At 34.7% G+C, this 24,728-nt stretch overlaps 1 protein-coding gene across 3 annotated transcripts in view; it reads left to right on the forward strand.

The window, feature by feature from the left end:
- rnf34a (ring finger protein 34a) overlaps positions 1-24,728 on the forward strand; it is a 24,929-nt gene continuing 201 nt past the window's right edge. Inside the window, exons 1-9 of one of the 3 annotated variants that reach the window (XM_005172464.3) lie at positions 1-117; positions 4,880-5,098; positions 7,368-7,555; positions 7,641-7,839; positions 11,211-11,273; positions 15,604-15,805; positions 16,049-16,078; positions 18,899-18,940; positions 24,031-24,728. The exon at positions 24,031-24,728 is cut by the window's right edge and continues 201 nt beyond it. In XM_005172464.3, coding sequence (XP_005172521.1) covers positions 112-117; positions 4,880-5,098; positions 7,368-7,555; positions 7,641-7,839; positions 11,211-11,273; positions 15,604-15,805; positions 16,049-16,078; positions 18,899-18,940; positions 24,031-24,215 — 1,134 coding nt within the window. In that variant the 5' untranslated portion in view covers positions 1-111 and the 3' untranslated portion in view covers positions 24,216-24,728. 3 annotated transcript variants of the gene reach the window in all.

Below are 24,728 nucleotides of genomic sequence, written 5' to 3' on the forward strand. Positions count from 1 at the left end.
GCGGCTTTAGAGACAACGACAGAAAAAAATGAAGAGTTAGCCGTGCACGAGCAATGTACAGGCTGCTTTTACTAACAGCTGGGTGACTCCCCGCGGTGTGCTGGAGTTGCTATGAAGGTACAGACATTTGCTGTTATACTTGATTAGTTTTGAACTTGTTTCTGTTTTCCCTGTCTGTAATGCTAGCGTTGATAGTCTGCTATCTTTGCTATCAGCTCGATAACTAACAGCTGATTGCCAGTTTAGCATTCCATGCATTGATGACAAGCGTATTAGCATTGACTCTCATCAGTTTAGCAGCTGACATCATGTTTGTGTTATATATCAGTATTCAGTTATCATTGCATCTGCCCAGTAATGTGTTTGTTTGTTTTTTACTCCCCTGCTGTCATGTTTTCATTTGTTGGGAGGTGAGACCCAGCAACTGGACTGATCCTTCACAATGACAATTGGGATTTGATTATGTTGTTGGTTCCCTATGAAAATAAAATAAACACCATGGTTACTTTCTGTTGAGTAAGAGCTCGGGCTGCAGTCAGAAGTCATTTAAAGCACACTAATCCCTTGTTATGGCTTAGCCTTATTCCCATCCTTCTCTAATGAGATTGAGCCCAGTCAATGGGAACTATTTCGGGATGGGACATTCTGAATGATCCTGAAAATATGGGATAGTAAAGCGCATAAGCTCAGATTTACTATTGCTATCATGTGGGTACACTCCCATTGGATGACTGGGGTAAAGTTGGTTTTAGATTGAGACGTTCATTCATTCGTTTACCTTAGGCTTATTCTCTTATATATTAGCTTTCTAATATATATATATATATATATATATATATATATATATATATATATATATATATATATATATATATATTTGCATGCTAATTCCGATTGAATATTCAAACTAACAATACAGAGAATGCTAAATGAACGAATGTAAGAATATGAAATAAATTTTACTTCCATCCTGCTGCAAATCAGATTTCCTTCAAATTTTAGGGTCGGAGAGGAAATGTGGTTGAGGTAAAATTGGTTTTATATTCACACATTCGTCCATTTTTAAAGAGTGACAACTTATGGCACAATCCCTACATTGTTTAGGCTATTATTATAAATATTTGGTCTGAAATCACATGTAAGAATGATAGCAAAAGAACATGAGTACTCATTAATTGACTGTGAACATGTCTGATATGCTAATATGATTTCCCTATTTAGACTTTGCCAATGTTCGGAAACTATATTAGAAAGGTGAAAGTCTGAATGTGTGAATATAAAACCAACTTACCTCCGTCATCAAGTACACAAACAAAAAACTGAGAAAAAAAAATTACATAAAAAAATCAATAATAATAATAACTAATAATAATAATAGTCCATTGGTTAACTACATTTTATTACATAACCGAATTGCTTCAGGCACAAAAGTAAATTCATATCCATTTGTTGAACATCTTATTGTCTTTAGATGTCGCCTAAGGGGGATCCACTCAACATATCTGCTCAATATATGTTGAAAAATGACAAAATACTTTCAATATATGAATTGTAAAAGGTCTTAAGAATAACTTTTTCTACATCAAAGGAGTTGATTTTTAAGTTGATACAAGCAGTCTTTGAGCCTTATTCATAATTGTTTGTGTGTTTTGATCAAATTTCAACCTGTTGTCAATAATTGTTCTCGCTAGGTACCTATATTCCTCCACAACTTTGACCTGTGTCATTTATGACCACCCTTTGGAGAGCAGGTGTTTTTTTTGCCAAAGTTAAAGAGCATTTCTTTGGTTTTTGACAGGTTCTGAGTGTCTGACACATACATTCACACACGCACTTACCCATGCCAACACGGTGAGCACATTCAAAGTCCACACAGAAATGCCAACTGGTCAGGACTCGAACCAGTGACCTTCCTGCTGTGAGGTGACAGTGCAAATCACTGAGCCACCGTGCCACCCACATACGTATTCTCCTTCATAATATAATTTCAGAAAAATATTCTTTGCTGTTTCTGAATGATGAAATCATATTAGCAGCTAATGACTAGCAAAGTCCAACATTGTTCACTGTCCTACTTATATGTGATTTCAGATCAAATATTCAGAGTAGCATGGTAAACAATGTAGGGAGTGTGTCATAAGTTGTCACTGTTCAAAAATGAACAAATGTGAAAATATAAAACCAGCTTTACCTCAATCATGGGATGGTCCTGGTTGGGTGTGTATCGGTAAATTTAGTCGTGGTTTGTTTTTAAATATTCTTGAGGTTGTTTTGCGTGCAGATCACATTTCCTGTTTTGATTTTTATTGTAATTCTCATTCTAAACTTTCACATTTTCAATCTTACCTTAAAACTTGTATGTATTATTATGATTTGCACCACAGATCCAACCTGACAATAATATTCAGCAGTTTCAAAAGGAAAAAAAGTAGATTATTGCATAATAATGTTAAAAATTGTATCTAATTTATGTATTCATTTGTTTGTGGTTTTAATTGTGTATTTATCAATGAAATGTTTTTGCTAAAAAAATAGCCGCTGTTGCTGACATAGCAATAAACAAAAATATATGATCTACATTAGGGCTGCATGATATTGGAAAAACTGATGTTGTTTTGTTTTTGTGTGATTTTTATTTTTTCATTTTTTCTATTTTTTTTAAATTTGTTTTATTTTTAATTTATTTATGTTTTAAATCAAAATATGTTTAAATTTCACTAGATGACTTAAGTAATCATTTGGAAAGAACACATCTTTTTACATTGACTGGAATGATTTTATAGAAAAGTGAATCTGCAGAAAATATACAAAAATGTACTAAAAAAAGAGCAGATGAAAACGATAGATTAAATATATGTGATACATGTAAATGAAATAAACAGTGCTTCATGGTCCATTACTAGGTATAGAAATTCAATAATCAAGAAAACTAATTAAGAAAATGCCTGCATTTATATGTGTTTTTGATTTTGAAATGTTCCAAGGGGACCTAAAAACATGATCCGGCTGTTTAGGTTATGGTTATTTGGGCTTACAATATACAAAAGACAAGAGAATCATGTAATTGGGTATAAAACAAACAAAAAAACTCACCTTTCAAAGATCACCTACAACTTCACTGAGCAATAGTCATGGCACAATAAGCAAATCCCAGCCAGGTCCATCACATTTCCGTTATGTTCTGTGCTATTTGCATTGTTGTGAGAAAATGCAAGAATTTTATTTGTTTGTTATTTGTTTGCAATCTGACTACTTAAAGTATGTTTACTTGTTTGTGTTGTGAGGATTTGCTTCTATTTATATACAGGTTGAGCCATTTATATTGATACACCTTAATAAACTTATTGGGAATTTCACAAGAAAACCCATGGTGTGCTTGGTTTTAAACGTAACTTTATTCTTTCATGAGTTTTTTACAAGCCCCCTCACATATACTAATGTGCCACAAACAGGATGTTAATATCACCAACCATTCCCATTTTGTTAAGGTGTATCCATATAAATGGTCCACCCTGTATGTTGTATATTTTATAAATATTTTTTTAAATTGCATGTTTTTTTTTTTTTTAATTGCATATTTTTTTTAAATTGTAGTGCATTCAGCTCTTTCCGCCACTGACTCCCCAAATCAGGTCTACTGAACTCTGGTTCCTAGTTAATTATAATCCCAATTTGTACTGCGGATTCTGCGATATAGACCATTTTGAGGGATGTAAACAAAAACAATGGGCCCAAATTGTATTTCCTGTTTTATATTTTTAATTACAATAGCTTCTGAGAATCCAAAAAGAGCCACATATTGATAAATAATGTTATGGTAGCTGTTTTAACATCAAGTTATGATTGAATTGCCTCTTGTTACAGTTATGAAATAGTTTAACAACGAGCAGGAAATGTTCATGTGCCAATGAGATAACCACATTAAAATGGTCTATATTGTGGATCCCTAATAAATATGATTATGTATTATTATTTTTTTCTGTACTATTTATTAGAGCTGCACTATATTGGAAAAATTTAACATTGGGATTTTTTTCCTCTTCTGCCATTTATATATTGTAATATGAATACAATTTCACAAGATATGTTGAATAACCATTTTGAAAGAGTTAATAATTTTAGACTGATTGCGATGATTCTGTGCTTATGCATTAAATAAAATAAACAATCTACAAGCGTAGACAAAATTGCCACTGGCTTGCATAGTTTGGGACTTGTAGTAATGGATTTGCTCCTCAGTGTAAGGATTCCCAGCAATGAATATTAAACCACACTGAACTGAACTGAACTTAAATCTGAAAACTGAACTGACACTGTTACAATTGACTATAATCTTCTATGTGAGACTGCTTTGACACAATCTGCATTGTTAAAGTGCTATAAAAATAAACATGAATTGAATGGGATTGAAATTGAATAATTTCAATAAAGAAAAAGATAAAAATTTTATAAACAGCGTTTTATTATTTTTCAAGGAGCTGAACTGTATTCAGGTATACAGTAATTAAATAATCAAATGAAAAATAATACATTTATAAGCAATTCAATAGAATTTATTAATCGTTATTAATTTGTCAAATTAAAAAACAGTTATATTTCTTAGGCCTGAATGATTTAAAAACCCTCACACAGTCACAGGCCTCAAGAAACATTGGCAAAATTATCAATTAAAGTCCAACCTCAACATTGCGTGTATCTGCGATACGACTATTGCAAATGATCACATTGTGATATCGATACTGCAGCCCTACTATTTACTAATCTGTCTATTGTTTACTGTTATTTTTTAAACTGCTGTGCTGACACAATGAAATTTCGTTCTGTGTACACCAGTACATTTTTGAATGACTGTAAAGTTTGTCAAATGTTTTGTGTGCAGGCGGGGGCCTCGTCCATGTGGGCATCATGCTGTGGTCTGCTGAATGAGGTGATGGGTACTGGGGCCGTAAGAGGGCAGCAGCCAGGTTTCGGGGCAGGTGCGGGGCCGTTTCGTTTCGCGCCTACTGCCGGATACTCCACATACCCGCCCGCCAACTCCAACAGCACCAGCCTGGTGTGTCAAGCCTGTAGACAAGCGTTCTCTGTCTTCAGGAGGAGGGTATGTAGATCTGCATACATGCTTCTTCCGCCTTTTCATTTCAGTCATGACGCCATGAGGTGGTTTAAAACAAACATTGCTTTCTCATATTGATGTAGTTCTAATTTAAGAAGATAAGACCTTCATGATGGACATGTACTTGATTAAAATGAAGTTATACAGTGCTCAGCATAATTAAGTACATTTTGAAAATTAATATTTTATCCATTTCTAAGTGAATATGAGTCATATATTTTGGTGCATTTAAACAAAACCGATTCCAATACCACTCTCTTTAAAAGGCCTTTAAATTCACAGAAAGACACAATTTTATTTAGTTTTATCTATTTTTTGCAAATATTCCTTGCCCAAGGTGCACAATAAGAAAATGTTGTTTTACCCAGCTCTGTACAAACTCGAGGTATGTTAAAAAGCAAACACTTGGAAGAGCGTAGCTGGTAATTCCCAGAGCTAAGACAAAGCAGAGTATAAAGATAGCTGGAAGTTTACCTAAGCTAGCTTTATAGATAAAAATGTACCAGTGCTGTTTTCTGTGGACGGAAATCCAACCATGTCATATAAAATACAGTGATGAGGAAGAGAATTTGCATTTGTAATGGAAGTAGAAGCATGAATCAAGTCTTGTTAGAATAGAAGATGCCTCATACATGTATAATATATCATCATAAGCACATAAAAGTAGCTTCTAAGTTTCTTTTTAGCATTAAAAGTAAAATTAAATTAATTTTTTTTAAATAAAAGCCAAGTTTCAGGCTTCCTATTTAGATCACCAATGTGTACATTAAAAAAAAAAAGCTTATAAATCCAGATACCCAAGTACTTGTAAAAAGTTACTCTTTTAATAGTTTTTTTTTTATCAGATGTAAAAAAAAACATAATCTTTGTATTCTGTGAGTTTACAACCGATTTTAAATTAACCAGAGAATTTTTCAATGACTGAAATGCAATCTAAAGTACGGCTGGCTATAAAATCAGTATCTATTTATTGACCAAACACCATTGTCAATAACGATAAAAAAAGTTTGGTATGAAGTTTCAGTATGAAGGCTATAGTTTGATTAAAATTTGGCCGGTGAGTGTGCACCTTGGAAGCAATGCCAATAAGCTTAGGGTGTGAGTTTGTTATTTTTCAAAAACATTGGATCTTTTCTGAATGCCGCGAACGCACCACAATTCATGCAAGTAGATCTAACCAATCTGCTTCACAATTTATGGAATATACACAGTAATGGCAGACTTATTACCTCAGACAAACACAGCGCATCCAAACACTGTAGTGCCTTTTACTTTTCTTCTTAAACTTGAGCTGCAGTAATGGTTGACCAATTATCATTCTATTTGACCAATTGAGAAAACTGTTATGGTCGCCCAGTTACGAGAGACGCTATAGAAAATGGTGAAGGAATCTACACTCTTGCACTTGTCACTTCAGGTCAGAATGACAACACATGCGAAATGAGTTCCGTATAGCAGCAGTGAAGAGATTGTAAATAAGCAAGCATGTAAGGATGTCGCCAGAGTGGCTTTTCGGTTTCTTTTCTTGTGCATACCAGCCACTAGCTACCCATATGAAACATTTTTTTTAGCATAGGGGTAATATTGTCATTCAACTACACAATTTGTAATGTTGCAATATGTATTTGAATAATGATGGTTAGTTCTTTTATGAAGAACTATTTCTATTATGAAGAGATCAGATATTTAGTTAAAATGTTTTTTTTTAACCATTTAAACTATTGTGATGTTGGTCAATTAAAATAAAGTGGTTAAATGACAAAAAAATGTTTGCAATATCACCCAGCCCTAATCTGAAGCTCTTTGCTCTAACACTGAAGGACATTTTAGTGGGTGCCATTTAGGTATAAATTATATAATCATTATTTCTTCACATCACGTAGGGAAAAATGACAAGTTCAGATGCAAAAAGATAATGGCATCTGAAATTTCCTCTCTAAAACTAGCGGTTTAAGTTCAGTTATTTTACTTTAAAGGCAATGAAAGTAACCTATTTTTTGCCATAAGAGTAAAATTGCTGAAACTGCACACAACAGCCTGAGTAAAATGCTAATTTTTGATGAACAACTTCAAGGTTTTTGCATCTAAATTCTTCAAATATAATATTAAATCTTTTGTTAAATTAAAACCCTTTTTATCTTTGACCCATATGCAAGCAAACTTGAAATAAGACATTTGCAATCTTCAAATCGCATTGTGTCTTCTAATTGTGATTCAGCTCAAACTCTGTCTCTTTTCCTTTTCTCTAATGTAGTACATCTGTTGTGACTGTACGAAGAGTTTCTGTTCACTCTGCTCGGTTCTTCAAGAAAACCTGCGCAGATGCACAACTTGTCACCTACTGAAGGGCACTGCATTCCAGCGGTCGCAGCTCATGCGTCTGCGTGTTAAAGACCTGCGGCAGTACCTCATGTTACGCAACATTAACACTGATACCTGCAGGTACATCTGCACAGATCTCTTCTACTTGTGCATGTGTATTATGAAAAATTGCTTGTGTTCTTGACTCATTTTGTTGTCTTCTTAGGGAGAAGGAGGATCTTGTGGACTTGGTGCTTTGTCATCATGGTGCAGAAAGTGAGGATGATCCTGATACACCTTCTCTGCAGTCCCACCCTTTGTATAGCCCACCACCTTTAATCGAAGAGCCCACTTCCCCTCTCTCAGCACTCTCTCCAACTCGAGAACCAATCAGTAGGAGCAACAGCTCCGAGTCCACCAATCAGGTGCGTCCAGAAGATTAGAACTAATTGACTGCATCAGAGGGGGATTTTTGGATAGCTGCATCTCTGTTTTCAAAAGTTGTGTTTCAGTCCGTCTATACTAAAAAGGAACACTAGGGGCTCTAATTTGACGATCCAGGTGCAAAGTCCAAACCGCAGGGTGCATTAAAGGTGTGTCCGCTTTAAAAAAATCCGATTTGCGCCGTGGCGCATGGTCTAACAGGGTTGAGCTTATTCATTTAATGACTTATAGGTGTGTTTTGAGAATAAACCAATCAGAGTCTCATCTCCCATTCCCTTTAAGAGTCAGTTGCGTTGCGCCATATCACATTTGCTATTTACAAAGTGGACTTTGTAAATGGAAAAACTGAATGCTTCACTAGAGAGAAAACAGTTAAACAGAGTATCTACAGTGCGCGGATGAGAGAATGAGCCTCCTCATGATTTACTTTCACTCTCGTGGATAAGGAAACGTGTTGTACGCAGATATCAGTTAGCCTATACATAATTAATTTAGTTTGTTAAGTGCAAATATTTGTTTCAAAACTATTTCTAAATTCAGTTCTAATTTTCAGCAAATGAATACATGAACAATAATAACGAAGTGTGTTAAAAAAAAATGGGCTATATCAAAATACACGTGCTATGCCCCATATGGTCTAAAACCTGACAGGTTGACAAATCTAAGCTTGTTTTTAATAAAACAAAAACTTAAATATGCATATAATAAATAATACTACTACTAATAATAACATTATACAAAAGCAAATTGTCATGAATAAACTAAAAAAGCCCCCCGAGATGAAGGCATAGAGGTTTTTATATTTATGTAGGCTAGAAAATAATTGTTGTAATATTTTAATACTTTAATTCTTTTTCATGTGTAAAAAAAGATATTTGCGTATTGCTGTACACCCTGTGTGTATTAAGCAATGTTCAAGCGAGACGCACAACTAACGCTCTCTGCGCTGGACTTTAGACCTGCTTTGATCTGGTCTCCTTTTTTAGACCAGAACGCCTATGGGCGCACATATGAGCGCAAATGCATTTGCTATTTAAACAGCGTGGCCCAAAACGTCAAAATGACTCTTGCACAGAGCTGAAACTAGCAAACAACAATTGCGCCGCGCCGAGTGTGTGATAGGGCCCTAGCATTTACAAGCAAAAATGGGATCTTTAGCCATTTCAAAATGCTGTGTTTTCATGGGAAGAATATGCTGAAGTAGTGTGGAAGACAGATGTAACTGAAACAAAGTTGTTTAAAAAAAAATAAAATTCATTCATTTTTCGAATGAATGGTAATTCAGAAAACTATTTTACATTTTTCCAATGGTCAAGTGTGTTAAACTAAAACTAAAGAATTTAGTTTCTGTGCTGAATTACAGAAATAAAGCATTGAAACGACCTCAATAAGCTATTATGAGAAAAGATTTATATTTCTAGCATTTTTACATACTTTTAATACTACTTTTCTATTTTATTTTTCTATTTTAAATTGGGCTTTGCGATGTTTGGCAATTTAAATTAAGCTTATTTATTGAGAATTTCATTGTATATATATCGCTGGAACCTTTTTTTATTTTCGAAAAGGTGTATTGTATAAAATGTTTCTAGATTGTGTTTGTTTTTGCTATGAAATAACCGGGGCTGCTATGGCAGGAAACTCAAAACGTTCTCTCTCGTATGTAATGCTGATTTCACAGTGCAATAGTTTTGTTACAGTAGTCACTGATGTTGACTAATTGATTGTTGAGTTGTTTCATAGAAGCATGTCAATCTACGCTTTTCTTCCCAGCCGGTCATTACTTCCTATCTTTTATAGATAAACAAAATGTTGTCAAATAAGTGGAGTTGGAAAAAAAAAAAAAGACTAAAAACGAGAGTTTTAAGGCCTGTCACAATAATCAGTATATCGACCTAACAAGCAAAACACATGGGCATGATCCTGAATAATATTTGGCCACTCAATATATATTGTCTATCAAGTTTACATATAAATGAATGTCTTAAAAATTTACGCAGATTATGCAGCTTCTGTGATTTCATCTAATCTGCATTGGAGGTGTCAGCTTTTGTTTACTTACAGGAATTTTCACATTTTCCTGGAAAACTAGTACCAGTTTCAAAATAAATACTCAAGTCTGCAGTCCACTTCTAAAAAATGATTCACGAATTTACATTAAAGCCAAAAGGTCATTTTACATCTGTTTTTTTGTGTCTTAAAGGTGTTTATGCCAATCCTGTTGTAGAATTATTCTATAAACAGGCTTAAATTGGTCTTAAAATGACAATAATATCACTTATCGCAATAATTTCTATGACAATATATCGCACAAAAAAAAAAAAAATTATCGTGACAGGCCTAGAGAGCGTAAACAAAACAAAAAAACAAAACTTTTCTTTTTAGGAAAGCTTTATAAAGTTAGCATCAATGTCATGCAAACTGAAGAGCTTTGTTTAGGAACTAATGATCTTAAATATTAAGATCACTAAAACTAGTTTTTGTTTGTTTTGTCAGGACATGGCATTCACTATTTGACCATGGTGAGTTATTCAGGGATGTAATACGTTTTTAGGAATTTTGTATATTCCAAGATCAATATCGGTCATATCACCCGACCACTGTGATTGGCACAAATCAAGTCAACTCTTTTTTCTTTTTTGAGAGGGGGGACTACGCTAAGGGAAAGTGAAAGTTATAAACTCTTTTTAGTGATGATTTTTTTTTTTCTGCGTGAAATGTAAAAGTATATTAGGCTACTTAATATTTTAAGGCCTTTAAACGATTTGATGGTTTAAACTGTTTGAATTGTTGACTGACTATTTATTTCTCACGTGAAATAAAGAGTCAACTAAATTACAGGAAAATGTATATTCTATGGGCACAAGAGCACTAAATCTAGTTGTTTAGCAGCAGTGTGTGTGAATCTGTCCCAACGCTTAAGTTCAAAGTACTGTATAAACCTATTAAATAGATCTCGTCTTCCTTCTTTTTTGTCCTTGGCTCATCACATGCCTGGTTATTGTGTTTACAAATCAACCTGAAACACTATTTTATATAATTTGCACACCAGCTGATTGGCTGAACACCCTTTGGCCACACATTAACAGTGTTAATGCAGTGCAGAAAAATCTGTTCTCAAAATGTCTAGTTCACAAATGCGTGTGACAGAACTGGTTTGCACAGTTTTAGTTTTAAATTCAAGTCTACTTTGTAACATTTTATGCTCTCGAGAGACTAAAACTAATGCGAAAGAAGCTTGGCTGATGTGTTTATTTGTGTCAGTCTGTCGAATTCTTGCTAAAGCTGTACTCGAAAGCTTAGCATGGATAGCTAATTATATTCCTTCTTTGTAAACATTTCTTGCTGATAGGATATTGAGGACTCCACTTCAGTCTCACTCCTTAACCTTGACCAGACAGAACACACGCCAGAGGTGAGTTACTGTCTTAAAGGCAACCTATTATGCAAAAATCACTTCTATAAAGGGTTTTAAACACAGTTGTGTGGCAGCAGTCTGTGAGTATATCTAGCTTCTATTGATAAAAATGTATACATTTTATTATTTATAATCACACTTCATTTAAAAAACATGCAGAAACACTTTGATTGAGGATTTGTAAGTGTCATCAAAGTGGGAAATCCCCACCCATTAGTGACAATCTCTTCCTAATTGGCATAGGATGCTACGGAATCTGCCACTATGCTGACACGTAGGTATTTGTAGCTCCATCCTTGTTTGAAAAGAGGACTGGGAGCACAATCTCATTTGAATTTAAAGAGACAGTCACCAAAATGGCACAATAAGGATAAAAGCCTAAAAGAGAAAGTTTTAAAAAGTTGTTTGTGTGGTATTTTTGAGCTGAAACTTCACATACACACTCTATGGACACCAGAAACTGATTTTACATCTTTCCCTTTCACTGTACTAACACTAAAGTTCAGATTTGTTCCTCATGTAAGAGCAAAAGAGAAGTTTGATTAATGTTTGAGCTGCAAACATTGCAACAAACATTGCAACACTGCTGACAGTGCCATATAGATAAATGATAGATGTGCATCTACAAAAAACTAACCGTGTTTTTATTATAGTATGAGTGTATTAGCCATCAATTTTCCACAATGACTATCAGTTGTGTAGCTACAATTTTACTACATATACCATGGTTAAACTATGATTAGTATTACAAAGCAAGGGAAAATATGCAATGTTGTTGAGTGTTGTGATAAGAATATCTCTTGCGATTTTATAACTTTTCCAATAAGTGAAAATGCAATTTAAAAGGTATCAGATATATTTTTGATGTAATTAAATCTGATGTCAAGATGCATGCATTTAGACGATACAACAATATGAATGACTGAAAACTTCAGCAGATAGTGTGATTCTTTATTATTCTTTATCGTCATTTTCCTCAGCTGTTGCTGCTACTATTTTGCATCTGAATATCGAAACAAACATAACAGTGGAAAAATTGACATTGCCAAACAGAATACAAAACGATAAAGAACAAGAAAATATATACAGTTGAGGTAAGAATTATTAGCCCCCTTTGATTTTTTTTTTTCTTCTTTTTAAAATATTTTCCTAATGATGTTTAACAGAGCAAGGAAGTTTTCACGTTATATATCTGATAATATATTTTCTTCCGGAAAACAGAAGTTTTTGTTTTATTTTGGCTAGAATAAAAGCAGTTTTTAATTTTTTTAAACACCATTTCAAGGTCAAAATTATTAGCCCCTTTAAGCTTTTTTTTTTCTCGACTGTCTACTGAACAAACCATCGTTATACAATAACTTGCCTAAGTACCCTAACCTGCCTAGTTAACCTAATTAACCTAGTTAAGCCTTTAAATGTCTTTTTAAGCTGTGTAGAAAAGTCTTGATAAATATCTAGTAAAATATTATTTACTGTCATCATGGCAAAGATAAAATAAATCTATTATTAGAAATGAGTTATTAAAACTATTATGTTTAGAAATGTGTTGGAGAAATCTTCTCTCTGTAAAACAGAAATTGGTGAAAAAATAAACAAGCAGTCTAAAAATTTAAGGGGGCCAATAATTCTGACTTCAACTATGTATAGTAAACAAAACAAAAAGGGTTTGCATTTACAAGGTTTATTTTATGTAGGATTTTTTTACACAAAGACCTTAATTCTGACAGTCTTTAAAGCTTTCTTATTAGTCGATTCTTTATATCAGGGGTCACCAATCTCGTTCCTGGAGATTCGGTGCCCTGCAGGGTTTAGCTCCAATTTGCCCCAACACACCTACCTGGGTGTTTCAAGTATACCTAGTAAGACCTTGATTAGCTTGTTTTGGTGTGTTTGATTGTTGTTGGAGCTAAAATCTGCAGGACGCCGGACCTCCAGGAATAAGTTTGTTGATCCCTGCTTTATATTGTAACTAGTTTTTATTTAAGATTTTATTTCTAGATTTTAGCTCCGCTTTTAATTCAATTCAGATAGAAATTTTCCTTCAAAGATTACTTGATTTATAGGAGTGAAATGTGTTCTTATTTGGTGGATTATAGATTTCCTTTTAAATAGTCCTCAAATAGTAGTTGTTAACGATATGGTGTCTAGAACAATGATTGTAAATGCAGGAGTTCCACAAGGAAGCATTTTATCACCCTTACTTTTTTCTCTTTACACAAATGAACTTAAGATCCAGGATTTAGGTTTTAAGTTATTTAAATACGCAGATGATATGGCACTTGAAGGCTGGTTGACTAAAATAGGAGCAAAAGGAGATACCTTGTACTATAATTATATAAATTTGCTTCAAACTTAGTGTAAAAGGAGTTCACTGGAGATCAGTTTTAGTAAAACCAAGGAGATGATAATTAGCAGAAATAAGCTAGTCCTCAATGGTTGAAACTTCTGGGGCCTCATGTACAAAGACTTGCGTGGAAATCCTACTAAAACATTGCGTACGCACAAAGCTGTAAATGTGCGTACGCAGAAAAAAATTCAGATGTATGAAACACTGCATACGCTGAATCCCACGCATGTTCTTTTGTACATCCGAATGAACGTGAAACTGAGCGCAACATGCACGAGCGCAAAACCCCTCCCTGCCCCCCCCCCCACCCCCCGTATGAATATGCTAATGACTCTACTTTGGCAAAACCCAACAAAAAAGCAATGGCAAAAGCAAGCAAAAAGAGAAACTTTGAACAGAATGTGAATTGAAGGTGCTGCTTTCGGAGGTAAACCGGAGGAAAACGGTGTTATTTGCAAGTTTGTCCTCCAGAATTTACAACAAAAGAAAAAAATAGAGTGGGAGAGTTTAGCTGATGCGGTTAGCACAGTTGGGTCTGAACATCGCACTGTGTGGATTTAAAAAAGAAATAGTGTGATTTATAGGTGTAAAATGTTGTAGTACCCTTAACAGTCTCAGTGGCGCAGCTTGTAATACGCGTGTCATCATGTTTTTATACGTTCGAGCATGAACTCGGTTCGAATCCAGCGTCTGATGAACTCATTCTTCTTTTTTCCCCCCGCTAAATATCAGATTTTGCCTACTATTTATCATGAGAAAGACTATTTTATTTGCACATTTATTAAATGGATATGTTTCTGATTCGCGCATGCAAATTCATCTTCAGATGGTGCCTTTATAGCAATGTGCGTGCGGTAGATCGCTCCCATTACATTGGGAAAACAGGCGACCACTGCAAATTTCGCTTTAATGTTTGGCTGGTCAACTGTATGGTATGGAAACCTTATATACCTGCTAGATGAACCTGTCTCATACAGCTGCCATTGCAAGGCTCAAAGACACTTTGTAGAGTGCAATTTAACACAACTACTTCTAGGAGTCGCCAATGGAAATAAAACAGGCATGCACAAAAGATGTGCGTACGCCAGCCATAAAGCTGGTGTGGAGCTGCACACATAGTTTTTAAATTGGTCAACTATTGCTAAGAAGCTACTTTTTGGGGAAAAAGGAATCCGCTACATGTAAACAGTGGCTTGGACAAATGAGTTACATTTAACATCTCTGTTACACTTGGAGCAAATATAATACTATTTGAAAAAAAAAAAAAAGCTAAAACAATTTGACAATATTTGGAATCATTTTATCTGTTATTTTCGAAAAAAAATCTTGTGAAATAATGCATCCTTTCTGTAATGTTTTAATATGCTTTTTTCATCATTTCCATTTCCATTTGTATGTGGGTGGGCTTTATTTATTTATTTATTTATTTATTATTATGATTTTCATATTGTTTTCCCCTTTTTTTAAATGTATTGTAATTTATTTATTTATTTTAATTTGCTTTGCCTATGTTATATGTGGACAAAATAAGCAAACATGCAAATCCTTTTTCGTTTTGAATCTGTCTTCAATAAAACTTATTTGACCAAAAAAAAAAAAAAAAGACTTGATTTATGGCAGCTAGAACAATGTCACAATTCCCACCCAATGTTCCACCCATAGATAATGCATTAGAGGCGGTAGTTAGTGTTTTTTATTTATTTATTTATTTATTTATTTTTTATTTAATGCAAAGATTATAGAATACAAAGTATATATTTATGAATGTATGTGTTGTTTTTTATATATTAAAAGCTTTAAAATGCTGATGGCTGTTAAACATCCATTAAAAGATAAACACAAAGCAAATAGGATTGCTGTGAGACAATGGCAGTTGGCACATTGATTTACACATTGGCTCTCTGGTCTCATGCTCAAATATGTAATTTCATATTATATTCTATTTTATAATATTGTTTTTATCTGTGCCGTTACTATCAGGTTAGTCCTCAGACACGGCGACGGGCTAGAGCGTCTCTGTCAGACCTGTCCTCGCTGGATGACGTGGAGCAGTTGACTGTCCGGCAGCTGAAGGAGATCCTGGCGAGGAACTTTGTAAGCTTCTCTGGCTGCTGTGAGAAGTGGGAGCTGGTGGAGCGCGTCAGGAGGCTTTATCGGGAGAACGAGGACAATCGCAAATCTAGTGAGTGCTGAACGCAGAACACTGCCCTAAATCTAAAACAACAGAGTGTAAAATAATACATTTGTCACGAGTATATTGATTTAAAATAAACTGGCCATAAAAGTTTTATTGTTGTTGTTGTTGTTGTTGTTGTCGTTGTTGTTGTTGTTGTTGTCGTTGTCGTTGTCGTTGTTGTCGTTGTTGTTGTAAAAATGTATATAGTTTCTTTTGTATATAAAAAAGCTTTTTTATTTTTCCTTTCAGTGGAAAACGTGAGCAACCCCATCACTGCAGGTAGGAAGTTTCTGACTTGAAGAACTAATAAAAATAATGTAGTTGCTTTTTTTGGTGTAGGCTTAAGTTGATTTCTTTAATGATCAGCTTTGGCTTTCACTTTTAAATGGTAGGATTTGTTTTAAAGGTACACTGTAATTAAAATTAAAAATGTCTTCAAAATAATTCTATAAAATGTAAATTATAAAATGTAATTATTTTTTATAATTTTTTCAGTATTAAATTAATAGAGGACATAATAAATCCACCTTTCAAACTTGTACCATATTTTAACCATATTTTAAATTTACAACACCCTTAATCGTCTAAATAAGACATACTCAAGTTTGGATGCCAAGAAATTCACATTTAAAAAAATGCAAAGGTGCATTGCAAGACTATGAGCTACTTTAATTAATATTAATATTTTAGACCATATTTGATATATATATATAAAAGTTAATGTCAAGCCCTATTTTTAAATATGAAAAGCATACAATGACTAGTAAGAGTTGACAGAGACATAAACTGCATTTGTTTATATATATATATATATATATATATATATATATATATATATATATATATATATATATATAAACAAATGCAGTTTATGTCTCTGTCAACTCTTACTAGTCATTGTATGCTTTTCATATTTAAAAATAGGGCTTGACATTAACTTTTTTGATTACTAGCCACTGTGGCTTGTAGTTTTGCAACCTTGCTAGCCACTCGTAGGCATGGGACAATAACTGTTTACTGCGGTTTTGAAAAGTTAAGGTTTTAAAGCCAATTTTTTTTTTGCAGTAACGTCCCTAAGGTGTGTTTAAGATTTTTTTATTTAAATGTTTTTTTAGGACAACAGTATCTCCAGCAGAAAAGATATCCAAAGATGTTGTTTTCAATTCATTTATATATATCTGTGTTTTTGAAGCTAATGAAGACAGCAAAAATCAAAAGTTCATTTTAATAATTTAGCCTGACATGTTTACTGCTCCTAAACATTTAAAAAGAACATATTTTAGAGCATCAATCACAATACTGTGAAACCGTAATATTTTTATCCAAGGTTATCATACCGTCAGAATCTTATACCGTCCCATGCCTAGACACTCGCCATTTTCACTAGCCACAATTTTCTTGACAAATATATATATCCATAAATTTGAATTTGGCATGCTAAAACTACTTGATTTCAAGATGTGTTATGTCCACATGCCTTCTCAATCAATTCACTTTTTTAGTGTGTTGTGAATGACCTTGCTCAATCAGCATGAGCAATTGGGCTGTGGTTTTGTAGTGTCACTCTGCAATTATTATTTATTTTTTTTTGCTTTTATTAATAGTTTATTTCACATGACTTTTTAGTGCATGGCACTAAAACGGATTTGCCAAGTTTTTCTTTGGCCACACCAAACTAATTATTTCCTTCCCACAAATGTTAAATAATGTGTAAAAACAAGCAAAATATAACTATACACACAATGTTAATGTCAAGCACTGTCTAGAGCTTAATCAGTTTTCCATCAGTCTTGCTATATTCTTAATGCAGTAAAGCATTTATGCTTCAAATTGGGTTTAAGTTTAGCCAATTTTGGGCAGACATTTTTCTAATACTCGAAAGTATTCTCAATTCTTTTTGAAAACATGGATAAAACTCCAGGAGTTTTAGATCTTGAGATCAAAGATTTTTGAGTATTTTTAAAATACAAAATTTAAGCAAATGATGTCATAAATTAAAAAAAAATCCATCATTTTAGGCTTTAAATGATTTAATATATCTCTGTAAATCCTGGAGGGACTGCCTTATTGGTTAGTCGGTCCCACTTTATATTAAGTGTCCTTAACTACTATGTACCTGCATCAAAAATAAATACAATGTACTTATTGTGTTTATAATGTATTTAAGAACACTTGTGGAGCTTTTGAGTTGGGATAGAGGTTGGGTTGTGGACAGGTTTGGTGGCATGGGTAGGTTTTAGGGTGGGTTAAGGTGTAAGGGATGGTCTACAGTGTATTTACAAATTTAGTTACAAAAGTTAATTACAGATGTAATTACAAATATGTATTGTCAAGCATAAGTACACAGTAAATACATGTATTTACACAATAAGTACATTGTAACAAACTATTAATTCCTGTGTAAGTTTATATTAGTTAAGGCCACTTAATATAAAGTGGGACCGGTTAGTCTCCTGCTGTTTTGCTCTAACTCTTGAGCTTTTGCTGCATCTAAAAGTGGAAACGTTTGTAATGGCATTCATTTAAAACATTAATGTTCCAATTACTCAGGACAATAGCGTAAGACTTACCACGTTCATCTGGATTAGATTAGATTCAACGTTATTGTTATTACACATGTACAAGTACAAGGCAACGAAATACAGTTTAGGTCTAACCTTGAGTGCAATAGCAGCAAGTGCAGGATATAGATATGTTATAAAGTGCAATTACAGAACAACTATGGTGACATTTACCGATAGATGTACTATGAACATTTATAAACAGGTTGTATTAAGTATGAACAGAGATTTACAATAGATGAATGTATATAGAGGTTGCTAATAATAATCAGAGGTATGCCAATAGATATGAACAAAATTGCATATGTATATGTACAGTGGGTATGTAAAATTCAAGATGAATTGGTGCTAAGTGAAATTAATATGTACACTTTAGTTGTGCAAATATTAAATGCCTCTACTTTTTTATGGAAAGCTGAATCACATTTTTTCCTGCAAGACATTTTATTTATGGGGGGCCAATAATTACACGGTGTACCTTTTACTCTCTTAACTCCTAGCCGAGTCTAATAGCTGTGCTTTGCTCCTCCCACTTAAGTGGTAGCTTATCCCCCTCCAATCTGCAATGGCGGAATCGGAGGTAAGGCTTGCGATTGATTGGTGGAAATGTTCCCTGCTCACGCCCACCAGTGCACTGCAGTTTGTGATGTCATTGCACTTCAACTCCCTCCCTGCATGGCCACTGCCAGAGAGCATGTACTCTAATATAAAATAATGATATGATAATGATATTGTTTCTACTGCCTTAAATGATTAATAATGCAGTACGCAGTTTGTTATTAAATTGGGGCAAAAATGATTGATCTTCTGTAATGTTTTACTCCCATAGTGCCATTTCATCCATGCCCTTCATTATTATTTCTGTTGTATGACTAGGGTTCATGCAAATTTCACAGTAAGGATGTAGTGATGCACCATCATTTTTTATTTTTTTGTTTTAACTGTTGTCAACAAAAATTCCAGCAGAAAATGATAGGAGCCAGTTTTGTTCAGTGCAGTGAATCCACACTGCTGACCTGTTTAAATTGATATTCAGGCAAGACTTGATTGGCTAAGCAATAACTAGTTTTGAGCACTTTGAGAAGTTATTAATGCATTGGAAATCATTTGTTTTGAACTTGTGTGTTTGTGTGTGTGCACCAAACTGCACAAGTTGCATGATTTCAGGTGAGCAAGGCCTTGTTGCATCATATCAATGTTTATAACTGTTTGCCAGTAGAGGGCAGCCTTTGTGAATCCATTCATTTGGATCTGGTTTATTACCTCATCTTAGTGAGGTAAGCTCTTAGTTCATCTTAAGAGCTGTAGTTAATAACATCTTATTTACCAGATAAAACAACAAAAATATTTGTTTGTTTGATATAAAAAAAAAGATTTCAAGTGTAACGTGCGTGTTTATAGTCAAAGTCAAGTCAAATTTAGCTTTATGGACAATTTAACTTCATGTACAGGACAAAATTGTGTTACTCTCAGACCCTAGGTACATAACGGATACTATTAATACAAAAAGTAGAATTTTAAAAAGAAATTGCAATAAATATAATTACACACATAATAAAATCTAAAAATGTGAGTAAAAAAAGTAAACAATACAAGGCAAGGAGTGCAAACAAGAGTTGTGCAGATGCAAAACAGTAAATAGTGCAAAAAGCTTGTAAATATGATATAGTAAAGCTAAAGTATACCTACAGTAGCATTCTCCAAAGGGCTAACTGTGGTTTCAGGTTCTGTTGTCAATTCTACAATTTGTGTTTCCTGAATTACTGAACTATATTTTTAATGTCATATACAAATTTAATTCTGTGAGCTTCAGTTTGAGGTTGTACATGTGTTCCAGCACCACAGTGGAAGCATGAAGCTATGAGGGAGTCTAGATAAATAACTAAATAATGGAGAACTAAAATAGTGAAGTAGTTTTTAGATGCCATATTCCTTATTTTACAGCAAAAATCAGAGCTTATTTTGATCTCCAAGCATTTTAATCTTCATCTGTAATCACTCCACTTGCGTTAGATCTCTAATAAAAGCTACCTAAGGTGGTCCAGACAGATATCCAATCATGTTTGAGAAACAGCTATGACTAACTAGTTAGTTTCTTTGACAATGTATCATAGTGTTGGATGTTTGGGAAAGTGTCTGGCTGGTTGGCAGTGTTTGCCAATAGAAGATAGAAAATATGTATTTTGTTGAAGTTTGGTTGAGCTATTGGTTGATTTTTGTTGTTGCTTTTCAGTTATTTTTTTCTGAACTATTTTATTGTTTAATTAATTTGAATATTTCTTTGTATATTTCTTTTTGTTCAATAGTGTAACAGTTTTGGTGCATCACTAATTATGCCTTATTTCCACTGAGCAGAAAATTTGGTACAGTACAGCAGTTTTTCTCAACCATGTTCCAGGAGGACCACCAGCTTTGCACATTTTACATGTCTTCTTAACCAAACACACCAGATTCAGATCATCAGCTCATTAGCAGACACTAACGACCTGTAATGAGAGTGACCGCCAAAGGAGACATCAAAAACATGCAGTGCTGGTGGTCCTCCAGGAATGTGGTTGATAAACACAGCAGTACAGTACAATTGTGGTTTGGGTACCCTTACTTGGTAGGCATGGTGTAGGCCGGAAAGTTGCGATGGTCACCATTCTTGCTCAAAAACTAAAAGCTGTGTGTGCCGTTCACATATCGCATCTTTTACACACAAGTTCATTATTTTAAATGTAGAAGTGCATTAAGCGGGAGCACATAAAGAGAATAAGCTGTATGCCTCTTGCGCTGTCCACACATTTAGATGTGTTATTTAAATGACCAGAAGAATAACAACTAATTTACATATTATCAGAAATGTGGTGGACAAATGTGTAAGACTCTATTAGTATGAAAAGGTATGATTTTTAAAAGGTCTGCCCCCAAAACCCACCCTATCTCTACCTCTCATTGAGGGATGTGCAAATTATACTAAAATGTAAGAATGAGATCGTACAAACACGTTGGGGGTTGAACACGCCAACATTTTTCTCAGAAAACATTTCTCAGGGTGCTGCTGACTTGAAATTTTCACTGGGTGTTGTTAACAACCAACGAAATCCTGATTTGCAATGAAAACAAATCTAATTAGTTTACAAATGAAGTTATGTGTAGTAAATGAAATGGCAAAAAAGTATTGAACGCATGAAGAAAGGGAGGTGTAGAAAGGCAGTGAAAGCCCAGACAGCAGCTGAAATCTCAGTAGTTATTCAGCAACCCTCTGCTCTTCCTCATTGTAAATGAATATCAGCTGCTTCAGTCCAACATCTACATTAGCAGGATGATGAAGAGGAAACTGGAGTGGATATTTCAGAAAGACAATGATCCAAAACACAAGAAGGGTCTGGCTTGCACGGTCAGGCACCCATGCTTCCTATGCAAGTGACGCCATTTACGATCGACACCTGCACCTGTCACAAATCAACACAAATAAACCAAAAGAAAGTTTCCAGTTTGTTTGCGTTGACAGTGACGACATTGTCAATTAATGCTAATTACTCAAGTTGTACACCATAACCGACCCCTACCCCCCGAAAAGCTTTTGTATATATCATATGATTATAATGCTTTAATGTAAATTTACCAAAGCAGGCTACTATTAACATTTTTATACCAGCAAAGCTTATTATTTATTTAAATGAACTATGAGGTCTACATATACACACACATTATTCTTCTACAGTTATGAATAAAAAAAACACCAGGCAAATTTCAATTTTAGTTTTTATTTTAAAATATTTTAAGGAGTTGTAGTATTATAACTAAAAGTTACACATTATGGACTTACAGCAATGATTCTTGAATGACTTGGGAAGCTATTCTTTATTCAGCGGGTCCCAGGACGATTGCAAACAAGAATGCAGATGTCGATGCAAGTGACTTCGCCGGAGAGTGCATGGCTCGTTTGCATGAAGTCCTTAACCCAAAAATCTCACAGTTGATTAAATAAACCAATATACAGTATACGTGTTGATAAGTTCGCACGTCTGCGCAGGAGTGCAGCCATATGAAATGGCAGTTTCAGTGCAGTCTCTACATGATCCCAGCCCAGTTTTATAGGTCCTCCACACGTAATGTCAAAATCGACTCGATAAGGGAACGTCTTGACTTGCTTAACGGAAAAAAAGCAGCACAGATGATGTGTAACATTAAGGCAAGCATTCGTGGTTCGTTATGATCTGTTTATGTAACTATAGCAACTGTGCCACCCGTCACCATATGTTGCCAAAAACTACAGTGAAACGCTTAGAAAAAAGGCACTTGAGTTGGTGACAGATAAGAAGTTTGTTGCAATGATCTTAATGAAATCCATTACCTTAGATTTTCCTACTTAAGTTAAATTACACCCTTAAGTTAAATTACGGAAAGATTTTCATACAAGCGGCTACGGGTGAAAATTGTAAATGACATCACTTGCAGAGGAAGCACGGTTGCCTGTGTGTGCAAGTCTGAGCGTGCAAGCCTGAAGGTGCAAGTGCAAATCTGCAGCCAGACTTTATTGCAAAACACAGCCAAGTAAACTCTCAAATGCTTTCAGAGAAAGAAAATCAAGCTGTAGTATGGCCCAGCCAATCACCTAACTCGAACCCATTAAAAAATACAAAATAAAGATCAGACTTGATAGATGAAAACTACAGAACATCAAAATTTTTCTAGTGTGTGAAATCTGTGAAAAGAAATCACATCTGAGCAATCCATATGACTTCATCATTCATATTAGAGGCGTCTTTACGCTGCCATCACCAAAAAAGCCTTTATACGAAGTAATAAATATCTTTCAGTATTTCAGCACTTTCTCCTTGTCATTACAATATTTCAGATAACTTATTTTTCAGATTTTTACAATTTTAATTTTGTTATATTTTTATGTTTGTATTGTTTGGGTTTTTACCAAAATCTGGGTTAATTCCTTGTCAACAGCTCCTTTAGAAATAATATTCCCAGGAAAATACTTGACGTGTTCAATGCTTAATTTCCCCACTGTAAATACGAATTGGTCATTAACTCAAAAAGATATTCCATGAATAACAATGAAAGACATTTAGCAGATTCAATTCTGTCTGCTTTTTTGAGTGTGGTTCATTGTGTTTCAGCTATGTACTAAAAATACACACTTCCTGTGTTATTGTTCTCCTGGCGTGTTACACTAATAATAGCATTCAGCAGTGAGTCTCACTCCACCCTTTAGGAACCATACTGTTCTGCTACAGCAGGTATGCTCACGAAAGGGTCCCAAATATGTACTTGTAGTGCCATGTACATATGTTAATATGTACTTGTAGTGCCATGTTTCTCAACCACGTTCCTGAAGGACCACCAGCTCTTCATGTTTTGAATGTCTCCTTTGTCTCTCACACCCATTACAGCTCTTTCAGTCTCTGCTAATGAGCTGATGATCCGAATCAGGTGTACTTAGTTAAGGAGACATGGGAAATGTGTAGAGCTGGTGTTCCTCCAGGAACTTGGTTGAGAAGCACAGCTGTGCTGTACCAAACTGCACTGCTCAGTGGAAACGAGACATTACATATCCTACTCAAGTGAACCCTATTGGCTGTTATTAGATTGACCGTAACCTCTAGATCCTGTCCTTCGAGATAAATCGATACGTCATAACAGCCCATCTATTTCTCTCTCTAACAACAGATAGTTGCAGGACACAGTTATCGAATGACGATAACCTGTGTCGAATCTGCATGGACGCGGTCATCGACTGTGTGCTGCTGGAGTGCGGTCACATGGTCACCTGCACCAAATGCGGGAAGCGCATGAGCGAATGCCCAATATGCAGACAATACGTTATCAGGGCCGTGCATGTTTTCAAGTCCTAATACTTTTAGGAATACCCCCCTGCTCCCTCTGTTTTGCATTAAGGACGCAGCAAGTGCCCCATCGTCGAGAAAGATAAAGTTCTCAGCGTAATTTTTCATGAAGCTTCAGGACGCCTTCAGCCTGGGATCCGCAATGGCTTTGTCAATAGACGCTTCAGTAAGAACATTCCTCAAGCTCTTCAATGAGGCTTTGTTTTAATATGCAATTGTTCAGCTGCAACACCTCACAACCTCGACCCGATGTCCTGCAGCTTTCTGCTCACCTGTCACATGCAAGCACTGTGAGAAACTCAAAGAACAGAACAATGAGAGTTACTCAAGTGTTTTATTATCATTGTGCACCATAACTCAGCATCTGAAAGTTCCTGTTGCTCTTCTACTTCTCTTCTTGTCAGTGGGATTTTGTTTCTTGCTTGGATTTTGTAGCATCTTGGATTATTATTAATTTTTTTCGAACAAAGTTTGGAGTTCCTACAAGTAACATTGTAGCTCCTGATAACTTGGCATTGGGAC

This window comes from Danio rerio, chromosome 8 (genome assembly GCF_049306965.1).
Source record: "Danio rerio strain Tuebingen ecotype United States chromosome 8, GRCz12tu, whole genome shotgun sequence".
NCBI lineage: Eukaryota > Metazoa > Chordata > Actinopteri > Cypriniformes > Danionidae > Danio > Danio rerio.